The sequence below is a fragment of the Anser cygnoides genome, chromosome 2, assembly GCF_040182565.1.
Source record: "Anser cygnoides isolate HZ-2024a breed goose chromosome 2, Taihu_goose_T2T_genome, whole genome shotgun sequence".
In the NCBI taxonomy this organism is placed as follows: domain Eukaryota; kingdom Metazoa; phylum Chordata; class Aves; order Anseriformes; family Anatidae; genus Anser; species Anser cygnoides.
In genome coordinates, this window is record NC_089874.1 from 30735008 (window position 1) to 30752583 (window position 17576).

Below are 17576 nucleotides of genomic sequence, written 5' to 3' on the forward strand. Positions count from 1 at the left end.
ATCAGACATGGAAAAATTATTGATTTAATTACATTGCAATTATAGTGCATGCACAAGCTATTTAGTCTCTCTGAATACTGCTAGGGAAAGAAATTCTTGTACAAAATTTTCAGCTTTAAATCTGTATTAGTTTTTGCCAGCATCTCAACATGTTTGCTATATTTATACAATATCACAGAAATTTGAAGCTACTGATTGAAATGTATATTGTTTAGTTGCACAAGGAATACTGCTTAGCTAAAACATGTCATCTGTTGTGTATATTGTTTTATGTGCCTAAATAGAACTAGTTATAACCAAAAGACTTTTTGAACTTTTATGTTCTTGTACAATGAAATGCTAAAACCCAACCCAAATCAAATAAACCAAAATGTACAACTAATTATGTTTTAAAATAAGAGGTCAAGTGAATTCTACTTACGATGGTATTTTAAATTTGGATGTGTATAAATAAATTTACTCTATGATATACAAAGTTATTTTACATATAAAATTTATGCTTATATGATTTTGTCCTAAAACATTTTTAGCATTTTCACTGGACAAAAGAAAAAATTAATTAATTTATAAAAGAAAAGGTACAAAGCGAGTTGTTCCAAACTTTTTATCATGATGACCAATATCTTCCAGAGTGCTGAAAAATGAAGTTGAAAATCAAACACAAAGAATTACATCCAATTTCAAATTTAATTTTGTTCACTTCTTGCCTTCTATATTCCACCAGACCCACCCCCCCCTTTGAAATAAACTGGTTACTATGGAGACAGTGGTAACTGCCATATAGTACTGCTCACACTGTATTCAGGGTACCTTATGTTTTACAATTTATCCCATTACTTCCTTTTTTTCCCCCCACAATTAACAGTTTTAATTATAGTTTACAAAACCAATGTTAGAAATCTAGTAAAAAAACTTCATTCTAGAACTCACGTTAATGATAAGAGAATCAAAATCATCATATATTATTAAATATGTAAACATCTATTAAATAGTAGGATTTTATTGGTTGATTTGTCATTATATCTATTTTGCTTGGAAATAGAAAAATCTAATTACTTTTCTACAAACATAAATAAGAATTAGAACATCTTATGTGTTCATCAATAAATGGAGTAAAGTAAAGGATGGCATGAAATGAATAAGGCAAAAGGTATGGCAGCATTTTTCCCTTTCAGCTTTAAAGGGGGGGGGGGGGGGGGGGGGGGGGAAGAAAGGGATGAGCTGTATCATAAGGAGAGACCAACATTTTTTCTTCACTACTCACTCATCTCATTCCAATACCCAGTTTTTAACATGGTTATGATCTAATTCTGTACTCTTGGTAGGCTAGGATTCAATTGAGTTAAAGATTTTTAAACTCACTGCCAGTCAACCTTATCATGAACTTTCATTATGTGCATGTAATTAATTGGGTCCAATGAACAATATCAGCACTGAGTTATAGACTTTTTCCCCCCACCATATAATTAGAATATAATTACCCACAGGATATCAGAATGATGCAAAACCTTTCCTCTAAATGTGCCCTCATTAGGAAACAAGTCTCAATGTACATTTATTCAATCAGTATGAATTAATTAAAATGTTACTGAAATAAAAGAGAGTAGCTTTAAAGTGTATCTGACATCTATTAAAAGACTATCACTTGAGATCCCCACACACAGTTTATAACAAAACTCATTTAACTCAAGCAAAAAACTTCGCTGTACATTCCTTATATACAGTAAACAAGAAAGTAAAAAGGACTAGTTTTAAAGTTCACAGACTACATTCCACTAAAACTTTTAAAGTACTGCAGTGAAATATGAGAAATCTTTATATGGTATTGACTCTAGATAGATGTGTGATTCTTTCACAATATACACAATATCTACTGCATGAGTTTCCCCATTATTTCTTGACTATGTTTATAGGGAAAAGAAATGCTACCCTCTGTGATATTAAGATAAAGAAAGACAATTTTTCTATTTATTTTTCACAGTTGCAGCAGTGGTTTTGGATATCTCTGAGTATTAGGAAGTGGAAAAAATAGACAATATTGCCCTGGACAACAAATTGCAGTTGAGAGGCCAGTTTCGTAACTCTGGTATAATATATGGTGCTGTTTTAGCTTTAATTTATGAAAAAAAAATAAAAATCCTTTCATGACAGCAGAAAGAATCTAAGACGTCACAAGAACTGAAAAAAAATGACACATGTTGGATGAGAAAGAGGTAAATATACCAATCTTCTTAGTTCCATAAAGAGATAGGAAGTGATTTTGCCTGTACTCTTGAAAGAAAACCTATGAGAAGACATCTTTGTCAGAGATGAACTTTGACAGTTTTTCAGAAGTATGGACTTCCAAAGTTACAGATGAAAGGGAGGCCAAAGCTTTTGTGAGATCAAAGATACAAGATTTTTCCACGTGCCATATTGTCTTTCCCACAACTCCTTTAACTTCTATGGGAGTATACATCTTTTGTCTGGGATTGAGTTGATGTCTTCATAGTAGCTTGTATGGTGCTGCATTTTGCATTTGTTATAAAAACAGTGTTGGAACACCAATGTATTAGTTGTTGCTAAACAGTGTTTACACAGGATCAAGGCCTTTTCTGTTTCTCCCACTGTCATGCCAGTGAGTCGGACGAGCAGCACACAAAGCTAGGAGGGGACACAGCCAGGACAGATGACCCCAGCTGGCCAAAAATCTGTTTGATTTTTAAGTTAAGGCTTGTCTCCCTAAGCAACGCTTACATGTAATGAGCCCTGACTTCCTGGAAATGGCTTAACTTCTGCTTGCTGATGGGAAGTAGTGAATTCCTTGTTTTGCTGTACTTGCACATGTAGCTTTTGCTTTACCTATTAAACTGTCTTTATCTCAACCCATGAGTTTTCTCACTTGCACCTTTCTGACTCTTCCCCATCTTGCCAGGGGGAGTGAGTGAGTGGCTGTGTGGAGCTTAGCTGACTGCCAGGGCTAAAACACAGCAGCGGAAAAGAGATATTTTCTTCTCTGATACCTCTAAGTACTCAAGGGTAAATGTGCTGTGAAAGGCACTGTAACATTGTGCCAGTATGGTAATCGGCTTTTTCTTGTCTTCTGCATAGAAGTAACATTGCGAGGTATTTTCAAGGTATATTATTGTTTAGATGATCATTGAAGCTAACTTTATGTCCTAGATGAAAAACTTCCACTGTCAGGTTTATGATTTTCTATGTCTTACCACATCATTTCTATTAACAGACACTCTTACTATTATATCTTTAGACAATTTCAGTGTCCATACATTCACTGTTTTGCTTGCCATTAATGAAAGTGTTGGTTTCACATCTACATTTTTCAAAAGAAAACCCCTTAACAGAAAATGGGAGAAACTAATTAAAAAAATTACTGAGATAAACAACACGTACACTGTAAGTAATCGTTTTTAAGAGGAATTTTTTCACCGATGTATTATTTGTAACATGGGTATACTCAGGATTTTAATGCATTTTTGAAAAAAAGCTACTAGGTGAACAAAAATACTACAAAATTATAAAGTTCCCGTTAAATCACAGCAAAATGTATTTTCCGTTCTTAACAATATACAAACATAGTGCTGAAATAAATGTTTTATGTTACATTATTAGTATGGAATACTGAAACATGATTCTGATACAGGAAAACACATTTATTTCTGCTTATGCCTTCAAAATTTGCAGATAAGACTAATCTATTCAAGGATGATTTTGACTCTAGAGTGGTTTTATATATCCTCTAAACAACTTAACTAAACTTGTGAAATAAAAATCTTAATTCCTCTATACGTCTTCCTCTTCTGAAGAGGAAATGGAATTACACCAATATAATTGAAGATGAAATTTCATGCAGAGGTTTATTCAGTTTATAAGAATGGCAAACAATATATAACAATGAAACAAAAACTCCCAAATAGCAAAAACAGAATTTCTACATTTAAAGTATGACCTAAAATCCTGAAAATTAAATAATATAATGCAAAATGTAATCATCTGACAAACCTAACATTTTTGCAATTATTATTCAGAACATGACCAGCTAATATCAAAATGCCATTACAGATAAACCACATAACTACTCTTATGACTCTGCATAAATATGCAAAAATATTTCATAAATATTATAGCCAGCTTTCCATTGTTTTACTTTCACTGAGAGCAATGGAAGACTATCAGTTTACTCACGTTGAAGATCAAAGTCTAGCATTCATCCCTTAGCAGATTGACAAATGAACAGCCAAAAGTATTGTTCAGAAAAGAGATAATTTACAACAAACACAAATATTCTTATTAATCAGAAACAGCTTTAAGATTAGAAGGTAAAATTTCTCACTTTCTCACACTACCATAAATTATTCTTTAAGTCCTGAAATTTCTTACTTTTATTATAACACATATTTAAATTAAGAGGACCACACATCTGTTCTATTATATGATGATGCTATGATTTCATTAGTATATAACATCTGTTTTAATCTCTGATAACATAAATTAATTCCAAAGGTATCTTTCTCATGATAAGATGCTCAGCTCTTTTCAGTACCAACTACATATATAGAATGCATTTTTATTTTCATTGAATTGAGTTATTGTTTTTGCGGACAGATAAATTTACTGTCCACTACTGCAGAATAAAATATACCATAACATTGATGCATAGCTTACTGCAAGACCAGTGTCATCATTCTAGGTAACCTCCGGCTTAGATCAGAGACCTCAGCATTGCAGATATACAATATGCATCCCAAGCAAAAACTGTCCATAAGAATAACTTCATTATTCTGGGAAGTTGGATCTATAAAAGATGTAAAATGTAGAAGTGTTCTGCCTATACTGTTTCTGGTAAGTACAGTCTAAGTAATAAAACCTGAGTCAGCTTCAGTCATAATATGCCCTACAGAAAGTTCATTCTCACATGAAGGAAAAGGCAATACACAGAGGATAAAGCACTACTGTGCATGAACTAATCAGCCAGAATTACCCGTTGTGTTTAAGGTTCACAGTCCTGTGAATTTAACAAATCCTCTGGCAGTCAGTACCAGCATTGTCTCAGCCATTAATTACAACAGAAGATTACATCTGAAATAAACATATGGACAACTCACCAATACTACTGGGCAGATTGATGTGGGTGGTAAAATATGGTCCTTCAAAGGTCCACAGTCACATTCAGGTTTTAGATGTGAAGCACATTTATTATGCAACTATGGGAAGACAGAAAAAACAAAGATTCAACTTTGATATTTTACTACTATAGTCTGAGAAAATGCACATTCTGGAATGGAGTGAGTTTAGATATGCTAAATTAATCTATTACTAGAGTATTACAAGGAAAATGAAACACACTGCAGTGAAAAAACAAAACAAAACAAAACAAAACTCTTAGGATTGACAAAAGCTGTGAATTTATACTGAAGCAAAGAACAGTGGATCAAAATGCTTTCCGGTTTAGAAACTGCACATGTAGTCCAGCACACAAAATGAGAATTTTGCATGACAGTAAAGTAATATCAGCACAGTGCTTTCACTGATCAAAAGTTTCAACTTCTTGCACTAAGTGACTTTCGTACTACTGCTAGTGGGTGACCTCAGGTAATTTTGGGCAGCCTTTGGCATTACTGGTAGAACTCTACTTCCCACCTGAAGCTTATAAACTCACCACTGATTTGATTATGATGCTGCAATATCTGTGAAAATATAGATGAAATATAAAAAATAATATACGAATACCTAAGAGCTTTAAGCTACTTTGGTCTTGTTTGAATCAATGTTCAATCTTCCATTGACTGCTGAAGAACCTAAATTACTCTCCTTTTTCTACTTCATTCCTAGCATTCATCTAGCTTTCATGAAAGCAATAAGAAGAGTTCTACACTGAGAATATGGAAAGAATATCCTCAAGTCTACTGACTGAAAAAGCATTGGCTTAGTTCTGTATTGATAAAAAGGCAGAAAGGGAAAGTATGTATAAACATAAAATGCCAAAAAATATTAATAATGATACACTTATTGAAATATTTTGCATTATCAATCAAGAGTTCCTATTGATATCTTAGGATTTAACTCAATTAGAACGTCTCTAAATCCAACCACACAACACAAAGGCTCAGTTGTGTACCTAGATCATGCAAAACATTCACATTTATTGGTATACTTCATAATAGTATTAGAGATAGCCACAGTAAAATACAACTTCTTATTGTAAAACTTCATGAAAGTTTATTATTTCTTCATTGATCAAACGAACTGTGCATTAAGTCCTTCAGGTAACACATGCATTTATCTTAAGCATGAGTATTTTATCTTTTGAGAAGACAGGTATATTTGCATCAAATAAAAATAATAGGGGTAATAAATACCATCAATTTTGAAGTAAAAATCCTACTTATCAAGTGATCTAACTGGTTTAATAGGTAGCACACAGCAACAGTTCAACAGGTTCAATAGCTGTTATACAATCTGTAGTTCAATAGCTGTATCTGTAGATCACATTTTTCCAATGACTGATTCACTTTTCCCTTAGATGATTTAACTATGCCAGTTGAACTCTACAAAAATTACAATAAAATGATACCAGTTGCTGATGTATAAAATTTACAAAGAACATATTACCGGTAAAGCTATCTGGTACAGTTAATGTTGACATAACATTTCTGAATTTTGAACTAAATGGCACCTAATATTAGCCTTGTCCATATTCATTTATACTGCAAAGTTACCTTTTCAGGCAGTTACTTAGCAACAGAAAATAAAAGTCTAACGAGTTTCGATTTACTTTTAGTATTAAAGCCTTATTGTGAGGGTATTTTGGTAGCCCTGTAATCTAGATCATTTGTCATGCTAATTCTCTGCCTCAGTGGTAAGGCGACTTGTACCATAATTAATGCACACCAGGCCACGTTACATCAAATAAAAGTATCTTCACACATTCAGTGGTAATTAGCAGTTCTGCTACTCGGAGGCATGCAAACTTATCTATGAAAAAATAGCTTAACCTTCTTATTAGTCTCTGATGATCTTTGACAACAGAATTGGTAGAAGATATGTAGCTTTAATCAAAATAACTTTGACACAATGATATAAAATAATATGCATCCCATCTCAAAAGAATGTTTTAGCAGATTTTAAATTAATTTCCCCAAAATTCCCTTACCATAAATCTACTCCCTTAGAATATTACCTCCCTCACAAAGGGAGGTACTTTGTATGCCTATAAAGTAGGAAAAAAATGCAACATATTTGCTGGAGAGAAAGCTTGAGGAAAAAAAACATTTAAGAGACACTGGTAGTGTAAAAAAATATGGAGTATAGGGAAGAGGGAATCACTGGCCTGGCTGAAAACTCAGTATAACAAGTATAGTGCCAAATACCTCTAGATTTGGGGATTTGAATCAGTGATTTGACATTAAAAGTGACCCTATTACTTTTTAAAAGGAGAATACTTAAAATGCATGAAAGAGACTCAGAATTAGCTATATAATAACTAACATCCTCTTTCATTACAAAAATACATCAGCAACAAGCCCTGAATGTGCTGCTGTACAAGGAGGTGAAAATGTATGAAAGTTGTGATAATTACATAACTCCAAAATATCCATTCAAAAATCGAACCTACATTAGAAATTTAAAACACTTTTTTTATGTAAATAAGAAAATTACTACTATTAGCAAAAAAAAAAAAAAAAGGCTAAAAAGGTTCTTATATAGAATTGCAAGAAAAGTGAATAGGAGACTGAAAATAAAATCTAAGTTGCAGTATGTTTCAAACTTTAAAAATACTCATTTTTTATTTGTGTCTAACTTACACCAAAGTCATTAAAATTAAATAAAAAAAATAGTTATTTTGAAAATATAACATTACTTTGAAAATAAAAATCTTGAAAATACAGAATAAAAGTCTTCAAAATACAAAATACAAATGTCAAAGTAAGCCTCAACGACAATACTTTCCATTCTGAATGTCAGAAAACATAGGTTTATTTTTAACCAGAAATTTGATTGATATTTAAGTATTTAAACATGCAGATAGACACTAAAGATAGTCTCAAAATAAGTTAGCCTCTTTCTTCCCAGAGACATCAATGAAAAATCATGCCTCAGTATTTCCTACTGCTTATAAAAGTCCTCTAAATGTTTATATGCATCTTTAAGAAGCAAAAAACTTTACAAGTCTGGTCCACATTCATATTTAGATATATAAATAGAGGGACAACAATTTTTCAGAGGACCTAAAAAATTTACAATTTCCTTTGACTTCAAGAGGAAGCCTTATGCAGTAAGTATTTCTTATTAAGATATATTATGAGGATGTAAACACATCTATATCTAGAGCAGAACATTTTAATTTATCTACCTAAACAGAGATAGCCACTGCCTAAATTTAAGTATCTGCATTTCAAAATTTTGGACTGTGTCTTTCATTCTCTAAATAAATTATCCAAATTTTGACAGCAATCTGGACTACATATTTGCTTTCTTCTAAAATATTGTTTTTTAAGTAATCATAACAGCTTATAACTGAAAGTATTCTGGATCCATTTTCTTTGATGCTGTTTTATATTTTCTATTTTTGTGTTAAGAAAATATGTCACAAACCATCCAAACTTGTATGTTGAAAACAAACATTCACTAATGCCTCACTCTCTGATTATTATTTAAAACACTGAACAAAAAAACTGCTGTTCTATAACAATAATAATAATGATATCAGAAAAAAAAAGGGGGGGGGGGCACCCAAAAAAATAGAAGACAGCTGAATCCCTCCCCATGTACATTTAAATCCTGCCCAGGCTAGAAACAGAAATACTGACATTGTTCTCTCTAGCATGAAGATCTCACTTATAAGGGCAGTGTTCCTTGAATGTCATTAGTTCCAGTTACTGGTTCCTGCTGAATAAGGTGTGCACAAAAGTTGTATATATTAGGCTTGGTGCACAGATTAGTATGCTATCAAGATGTCTCTGCTATTATTCAGACACTTGAAATCGCTGTACCCTACCAGATGCCCTCAATTTCATTTACCTGTCAGTACACCACCCATTAGGGTTTTACCCTAAATTCACCATGACTTTGACTTTTACCAGTAATGAAAACTCTTATAAGACTCCACAATAGGTATCAGGAATTCTGGTTTTTAGAATGTATATTTGTACATTAAGACACTTCTATATTGTGTTGAAGCATATTATACATTTATTTGGTTGCAACAATTGAGTTCCCCTATGAATATTCTGCACATACAATTTCTTAAATACACACTATCCATTCCTGATGACAATACCAAGTGAGACTTTTTGAATTCTGTGGTTGTGAAAAACATGCAGATTTTCATCTCTCAAGCCTGTGCTAAAGGTATTATTATAGAGTACTCACTGTGATCTGACACCAAACACAGTGAAGTCCCGTCAAGCCTTGGTAACACTTTATGGTTTTATGACACTTATCACATTTCGTTGGACAATTTCCTTCTACCCAGAAATGGTGCATTACCTACAAAAGAAATGTGTGGATATACATAGCGTTACTAAATTAACAGGTACATGGTAAAGGTAGTATTACTCCAAACTTACATCAGTATTCTTTTTGGACTTCACATATGTTTTGATGCAAGACGCGGGAGCTCTTGAGACACAGCGTTCATGGACTGTATACTTGCAAACTGAAAAAAGAAACACATTAGCAGATGTTGAAGCAATGGTGTTTCCGACTATGTTTTTATGAACTGTTACTAGCATGTCATCTCTATATAATCAATCCAATCAGTCAATGAAAACTCCAGCTAGACTGCTTTTTCCATGGAATACAAAAGGCCAATTAGAACAGGAAATATTATGCAAGTGAAAAATCCAAGAATGCACTATCATTGCATAACAGGAAATGCTTAATTAAATCAGAGCTCACTACATTTTTTCCACAATAATTGCCAAATGAAAAAAATATTAAAGACAAATTGATGACTGCCAAATGGCTTGGTGTCATTTGCCAGTAGAAAGAAATCTATATTTTACAAACTATAGGCATGAGAGCAGCTGGCAAGCACAAAAATAAAAGCCAATGAGTTTATGTTGTTCCTTCTATTGATTTATAAATCTTAAATGGTTGATTAGTCCATTTTCAGATAGCAATTGTTTTCATGCATTTCATCTAATCACCCCAATTTAACTCTTCCTTTCCCAAATACCACCTCCAGAGAAGCTTTCTTTTCTACCTCCCCACAAACCCGCTTCAGCTAACTATTGCTGTTGATCTTGTCTGTAAAGATCACCCTACCTGCATTTGGGAAACATACAAATGTCAAGGTACAATGCAAAGATCTCTGACTTCAGCTATACAACTGTGCCTAGATGAGGAAATAATGCTACAGCTAATATCTGCATTCAATAGAGTCAACTATTAAAAACTGAGAATGAATTTCTCCCTGCGTGGTATATGTCTCACGCTTTTGACCTCGACAGCAATTAAGCACAAAGTACTTCTAAACACCTTGCTTGCACCTATTACACAAACCCAGTGGGAGGCGCAGCCATTAATCAGACAAACTGCAGGGAGTAACATTGTTGATTGGACCATGGAGGGATGGGGAGGCCTCCTGCAGTTTCTTTTTTTTTTTTTTTTTTCCTCCCACACAATCTAAAATGCAAATAATGAAATCTATAGCAGTGCCCTGAAAATATATTTGAGGAGAAGCTTAGCGAGATAAAGAAATAGAGTAATAGTTTTGTAAGTATACTCATGTCCCTTCCTGCATGAAGTAACTGAAAGGACTATGTGGAAGTTCTTCAGCTGCTCTGGGACCATTCTTCCCACCAAGTAAATGCCAAGCACAATAACAAATTTTTAAAAAGTACACTACATCAGAGAAAATTAAAGCTCTTGTAAGGCTGGTCTTTCTGGGGTAGCTTTTTTTTTTTTTTTCTTATATATAACTTGTCTACACATTTCTGATAACTACTAGAGAAGATCTACATTATTTGTTGAATAGAACTTTCTTTCAATCTGAGTGTATTGTTTCCTCACAAGGATAAAATTTACATCAGTTTGACATGAAATGATACATTCTTTAATATTATTTTAAGATCTAACAGTCAACTCAACATCTAATATATATTCCATTTAATGTCATTAGCATTTCTTAATCTGAAGTAGTATACATTCTGTTTTTTTTAATTGCTTTTAAGAAGGGTATCTCTCATTTCATAGCATTGTGAATGAAATTACACAATGTGAAAACAAATACACAGAGGATTTATATTTGAATCGAGTTCTGTGTCCCACAGAGGGGAGAGAAATGGCTGACTCCAAAACCCTCATTCGTTCAGACTAATATCAAATTAAATCAATAGAACCGTACAGTCAGAAAGGTCCTGATCAGCTATGATGGGCTATCTTTCATGCCAAAAAATGGAGAAAGTAAGTTACACTAAGAAACTGATTAATCTATCAAAAAGAACAATGAAAGGTGACTTGATACCATCATGAACAGAATACATTGGGTACTAAAGATCTCATTAATCTAATGGAGAAGGGCATAACACGACCAATCACCAATCATTGGAACCATCTACCAGACATATTCAAATCAGAAGACAGGTCTTTGTTTAAAAAAAAAAAAAAAAAAAAAAAAAGAAGAAAAAAAGATGATTAATCATTGGAACACACCATAAAAAGAAATTTATGAGTTATGGGTTATGGCTCATCCATCTCTTGAAACATTCAAGCAGTTATATCTTTTGGCAAGATTTAGGTTATCAGGTTATCAACATATCGGTTATAAACTGGTCAAACACAGTTTATTATGAAATACAGAGATATAACTTAAGGAATTGAATTGTAGTAAGTGCATCTAATAATTTAAAGAAGGTCAGATTTGATGCAGCATTTTTTCCTGTGATTTTTTTTCATTAAAATCTATAGCCAATTTTTATGAGAAATAATGGCAAGACTGATTATCTCAAATCAAGTAAACATACAAAGCTTTACAAGTGTTATGGAGTCTTGATGCCAGGTTGTGGGAAACTGGGACATTGACTTTTACAAATAACAGAACAAGAATTATGTGCAACATTCAAAGAAATAAACACTGGATACTAAGCAAGTATCTAATAATTAAAGTATGTACCTATTAGTAGGCCAAGTATACCTATTAAAGAATCTGAATAATTATTCACAAATACAAAAGAGGTACAACAACAACAAAGGTTGTATCTTAAGCATGATGCTTGATAAGAGAAAAGAAATAAAAAAGAATACAAGCAGACAATACAACTGGAATGTCTGAATACTGAGAGCAATTATAACAGACAAAACAGCAGTTTTGAAAGACCCATATCCTAAAAAATTAAGAACGGAATCTTGACCACTCGAGCATAGTGAACTAAGGGGAAAGAACCATTGTGCTGGCAGTGGGTTTGTACTGGGAAGCTACTACTTCTTTGTTATGCAGAGACTACAACACTTCTAGGAACAGATACAAACGGACATTGAAATACTTATACTCACAAGAACAGCAGAGGCCTTGCTTGCCTACTCCAATTAGCATGTTCAAACAAAGATTACAGTAGGCAGGCTTGTTAAAGTGTTTCAGTCTCCATACATGCTGCCCATCATCTTTCACATTCTGCACAGGACATAAAAGAAACAGATTTCACTTAATAAAATAAACTATGAAATATATAAGTGCCAGTAAAAATTGGAGATTGACTCAAGAACATAAAAGACAAGCTGTTACTTCATTTAATACTCTGCATCAAATCACAGTAGAATCATTCTAAATACAGAGGCAATGATATAATAAAAAATTCTTCGGAAGCTCATGGATGCCCGTGTGTTTCAAAAACGATTCAGAAAAAAACACCAGGTTGTTGTCAACACTGCAATGCTAAGTTAGCACTAAATCTAGGCTGATCTTACATTATAATTAGTTTTAAAAACAACTAAAATTTGCTCTAGACTAATTATAGAAATAAATGTGCTGCAGGTTAGAAAGTAAAACTCCCCCAAACCAACAATAAAAAGTTTAATAATAGATTTTTTTAAAACTTCACAGATATTCTTACAGACCCTTAAAATGAGTAACATGCATAATTTTATATGAAGTGGGACATCACAGTAATACCGAACCTAACCACAATAATACCTATTTCCAGCTCTAATTTATATTAATCTACTGCCACTAGTAAAACAAAAATCAAGTATTTAAGGGGGGGGATTACAACCTGGACTTCTTCTCTAAAACTTTAATTCCTCTACAATTAATCCTACATTTTTTTCAGCTAACTTTAGCACTATAGTCAAATCTTGCATGGACAGACCAATCAACAGACTGACACTTGCAATTCAGCGGCCCAGTAAGTTACACTTACAATCAAAACATTAACAAATGTTATGAAACGTTTATGAAAGTATGCTTTCACTTGTACAATTCTCCCCTTCCTTCTTAATGGAACCATCCTGGGACCTCACTGTTGTTATATGGTTATTAAAATGATGTGCAATTTTAAAGTTGCAATTTTTGCACAATTAATTCTGTAAAATTCTAGATTTCTAGACAAGTGTGGTTGTCAGATTTTTCTTTCAGAAAAGGTTTTGAATTAAACAATGGGACTAACCTAATAAAAATGCACTTGAAATTGTACTTGTACTTTTTTTTTTTTTTTTAAATGAGTGTAATATCCAATGGGACAGAAGTAATTAATGACATCTATCACCTGGAAACAGGTTACAGTAGTTTGATATGTTGTGTATTACTGAATGATGTGATCTTTTTGGTCATTTCATTACAAACATAAATTGGCACATATTTAATGGAATGGAATTAACCATCAATAGATGGTTCTCATCCATCCTGTGATTTCTTGTATTGAACTACAAGAATGTATATACAATATTGCTGACTAGATCTTCAATAATATGATGGTTTTCATGGATAAGGAAGATCAATGTAAATGGACATATATTTATAAATAAAAACAAAAATATTTTGTTGTTTGTTAGCATGTATTGCATGAGTTTTGTCCTTAAAAGTTAGTTTTGTTCTACTCTAGAAATTAGTTGTTAATGACAAGTCAAAGATGATTAAGACTTCTTCATCCTTATGAAAAAATAAAAAAATAAAAATAAAAAAGAACATATTCCTGAATAAAAATCATCACTCCAAGAAATTAGGAATATTTGGTTCAAAGCCAGGTCCTAGCCAGAACACAGCTTTGAATAATTCCTACAAATTACCTACAACAAAAGGAACTGAAAAATCAGCTGGAATATTTTTTTCCTCTGTTGAGATCAGAGCTTAAGTGAAGTTCCCCTGATATTACCAGCAGGAGTTCAAATGCCATCTCTGACAGCAGGGCAATGTGAGGGTCCCCTTTCTGCAAAAAGAGCAGAGCAGAGCAGATACCTTATGTGGGATTTTCAGGCTAGAAGAGTGTGGAAGTTTTCCTATTTCTCCTTAGATTCTGTGGCTGTGGAGCCTTAAAAGCCTTTCAAGCTCCTCCATGACTAGCAGCTGAAGAGGATGTATTTCATTAAATGGATGCCTGCAACTTCTATTTTTCTTTCCATCTTACTACATCACTCAACTTATTTTTGAAGTATTGCTAAGCTACAATACACCGGGTAAGTTTGAAGTCTTCTGAAAGTAAACAAGTGTTCACTAGACAATAAAGACCATGTGAATCCTGCTGTGGAAAAAAAAAAAAAAAAAAACAGTAAACAACGTACACTTTCATTTTAACATATATTACTCAGGACATCAACAGATACAATCTGTACAATCGTAAACCACAAGCACTTGAAATGCATGACAACAAGCTTTCCTTAGCAAAAATATTTGCTATTTCAAAAAAATAACAAAAATTCATGATTATTCATAAACATGCCCCTCTTCCCCATTAGTTTTGTGTTACTTTTTCACTTTAATTTTATTTTTGAAGAATGGCTATTACATGTGAATATGTCGCTTCTTATTTGAACAGAACATATGGACTAACTTAGCTGGCATTTTCCTTATCAGAAAAACAAACAAGTCTTGATGTGGGTGTTCTGCCAATTAAAACACTTAACTGTGTTACAGACTGCAACTGATGCAAATCCATTACATAAACACAATGCACTTTTGGAAAATAGCAAATTAAATTTTTGCTCTTGTGCACTGCCAAAAATCAGCAATAAAGTTCTGCATATGATTATACATGCACATAACTTTTTAAAACATTGCCAAGGGAAAAAAAAAAAAGACGACAATATGAAACAAAGCTCCCTCAATGCAAGTCTTTAAGTATGAATAAAATCCACAATTCTGACATATTGGTGCATTTACTGGCATTCAGTCATTTTGCTTCCATATTCTGAGAAAGAGTTTAAAAACAAATAGTCATTAAGAAAATCTCAAAGCAGGGCAGGTACAGTAAAAATCTCTTCCTCACTTCATTATACATCACTGAAAATGAAGCCTCCATATGCCACACATAGACTTTAGCACATAATGACAAGAGTAACATTTATTTTGTTAACAATGGTTCTCTTAACTCATGCTCCTGACCCTTCATGGATTTTATTGCCAGAAGGACCTGACCTTAAAAAGCAAATCAACCAAGACAGAGCCAGCCTTAGAATTAGTAGAAACTTTCATACAGTCACAGAATTTAGCTACACATCCCTAGTCTGGTCTAATGTTAACTTACTACAGCTTCTTAGATATTTGTAAATAAAAGAAACCAAAGAGAGGTTTCAAGCACAAAAACACAGATTCTGAAACTTAAAATGAACAAATAAATAAAGAGATAAAAATGCAAGTTTTTGTCCTAGCAAGTATCCCCTCATACAACAATAGCCATACTGCCTGAAATATCAGCATGCTCAGTTGTTTCTGTGAGGAGTGTCAGTAACAAGCAACCAAGGATGAAGGATTTTAGGGAGTATGCTGTTATTCTTTTGTGGCCTATTGTTATTTTGCTTTCGTGTCTTTTAAAAATATGTCCATGACCTGAAGACGTTTTTGTGACTGATCTTTGGGTATTGTTCAATTACTGGGAAGGAGAGAAGTGTCCATTAAACCACAGAGCACCTCATTTTAATATAAAGGCGGTTAAGTTTGTATTTCTTTGCTGGACTGTCAGCAAAGAATTCATGTCAGAATTTGTTTTGTTTGTTTGGGTTTGGAGATAGGGGTGTTTAAGTCTGTTTCAACAGGAAAAAGATTAACCGGATTCAAGAGGCATGGCCATTGGGAGGGCTCCTCTCTTCCAGGAAATTGTGGTTGCGGGGGGACCGAGCAGGGTACGTGCACATGCTTGAAGGTGGGTGCGGTGGGTGTTGAAAAATTTGAAGAACAGACAAAAAAATTACCTCCCCTGTCTTCATCTGACTGGCATATTATCCTCATCACCCAGAAATGCTTAGGTATTAATACGCACATCAGGAAATGACAGCAAGGAACAGAAAAGGAAGCACAGGAGGGGAAATTCATTTGTTGGAATAAGCTTCATAATTAGCCACACCACCATGTTTCTCTGTCCCTAAATTAGTAGTCACCTGTCATCTGCAGAGACAGAAATGCTGCAGTAATTATATTTTAAGTAACAGTAAATTCCACTCTCTTTATGAAATGCCACATATCTTACACCTTACACCCAGATCAGATTGGGGTTACTCCTGTTTTCTCATGGGCTTTTACAAGTCTACAGGCAAAAGGAAAGGCAAAGCTATAGCAAGGAATGGCACTTGCAAACCTTCTGCAAAGAAGTGGGAGCAAGTACAGCATAAAAGTAGATGGCACTGTTAAAAAAAAAAAAAAAAAAGCACTTTGCAGCTCCTGGTATGATGTTTCACCAAGTATTAGCGTTACCCCCTCTGCTGGCAATAATGTGAAATGATATTAGTAAAATAGCTCTCATCACTTAGAATGGATCTAATGCAGAACTGGCAAAAAGAGCATAAGCTACAGGTTCTAGCAAGGCCTTGGTTTTGCCCTCTGTACATATAAAAACAGTATATGGCTCATCTGCACTTCAGCCTTTTAGAAAATCGAGCTCCTAGACTTCAGGTGGGAATTACCAAAATATCATGAAAGAAAATTAAAACAAAGGGGAAGGGAAGCCAGATCACCCTTATTCCTCTCTGAATGAAAGAAATATAAGTCTACTAAACTGCCTAGGTATTAAACAGGCATTTCAGAGTTCAGCCTGAGAGGGACTCCTCATGATGCAACAGATTCCACACCAAATTTCTTGCAAATGTTTTAAAGTTTCTAGTTTGATTCCAATTTCACATACTCAGATCTCAAAAAGTAAGCCAAAGGTAATATAATAAATAATACAAGAATCATTTCTCATGCATGGATTCACATTCAAGTATTCCGTTCCACATTTAAACAACAACAAAAAAAGATTTAAAAATATTTTTTGAAAAAAAAAAAACTAACTTTTTAAATTTTGAGTATAATAGCATAACATTTGCTGCTTGAGGATCCAAAATAAAACTGAAAGAGCATTTCTTTCTGACTTAATTGAAGCATTGTCACACTTCTTCAGAAATGTCTTTGTCTCATTAAGATTTACCTTGATGCTCAAATTTATAAG

At 33.4% G+C, this 17576-nt stretch overlaps 1 protein-coding gene across 18 annotated transcripts in view; it reads right to left on the bottom strand.

Moving 5' to 3' along the window:
* The window catches only part of DGKB (diacylglycerol kinase beta), a 402831-nt gene that overhangs the window by 245273 nt on the left and 139982 nt on the right, over positions 1-17576 (bottom strand). For all 18 annotated transcript variants that reach the window (XM_066991767.1, XM_066991771.1, XM_066991770.1 and 15 more), the window contains 4 exons: positions 12499-12616; positions 9570-9658; positions 9373-9489; positions 5106-5204 (listed from right to left, as the gene is read on the bottom strand). In XM_066991767.1, the coding sequence (XP_066847868.1) occupies positions 5106-5204; positions 9373-9489; positions 9570-9658; positions 12499-12616 (423 nt within the window). The remainder of the gene's footprint in view (positions 1-5105; positions 5205-9372; positions 9490-9569; positions 9659-12498; positions 12617-17576) is intronic.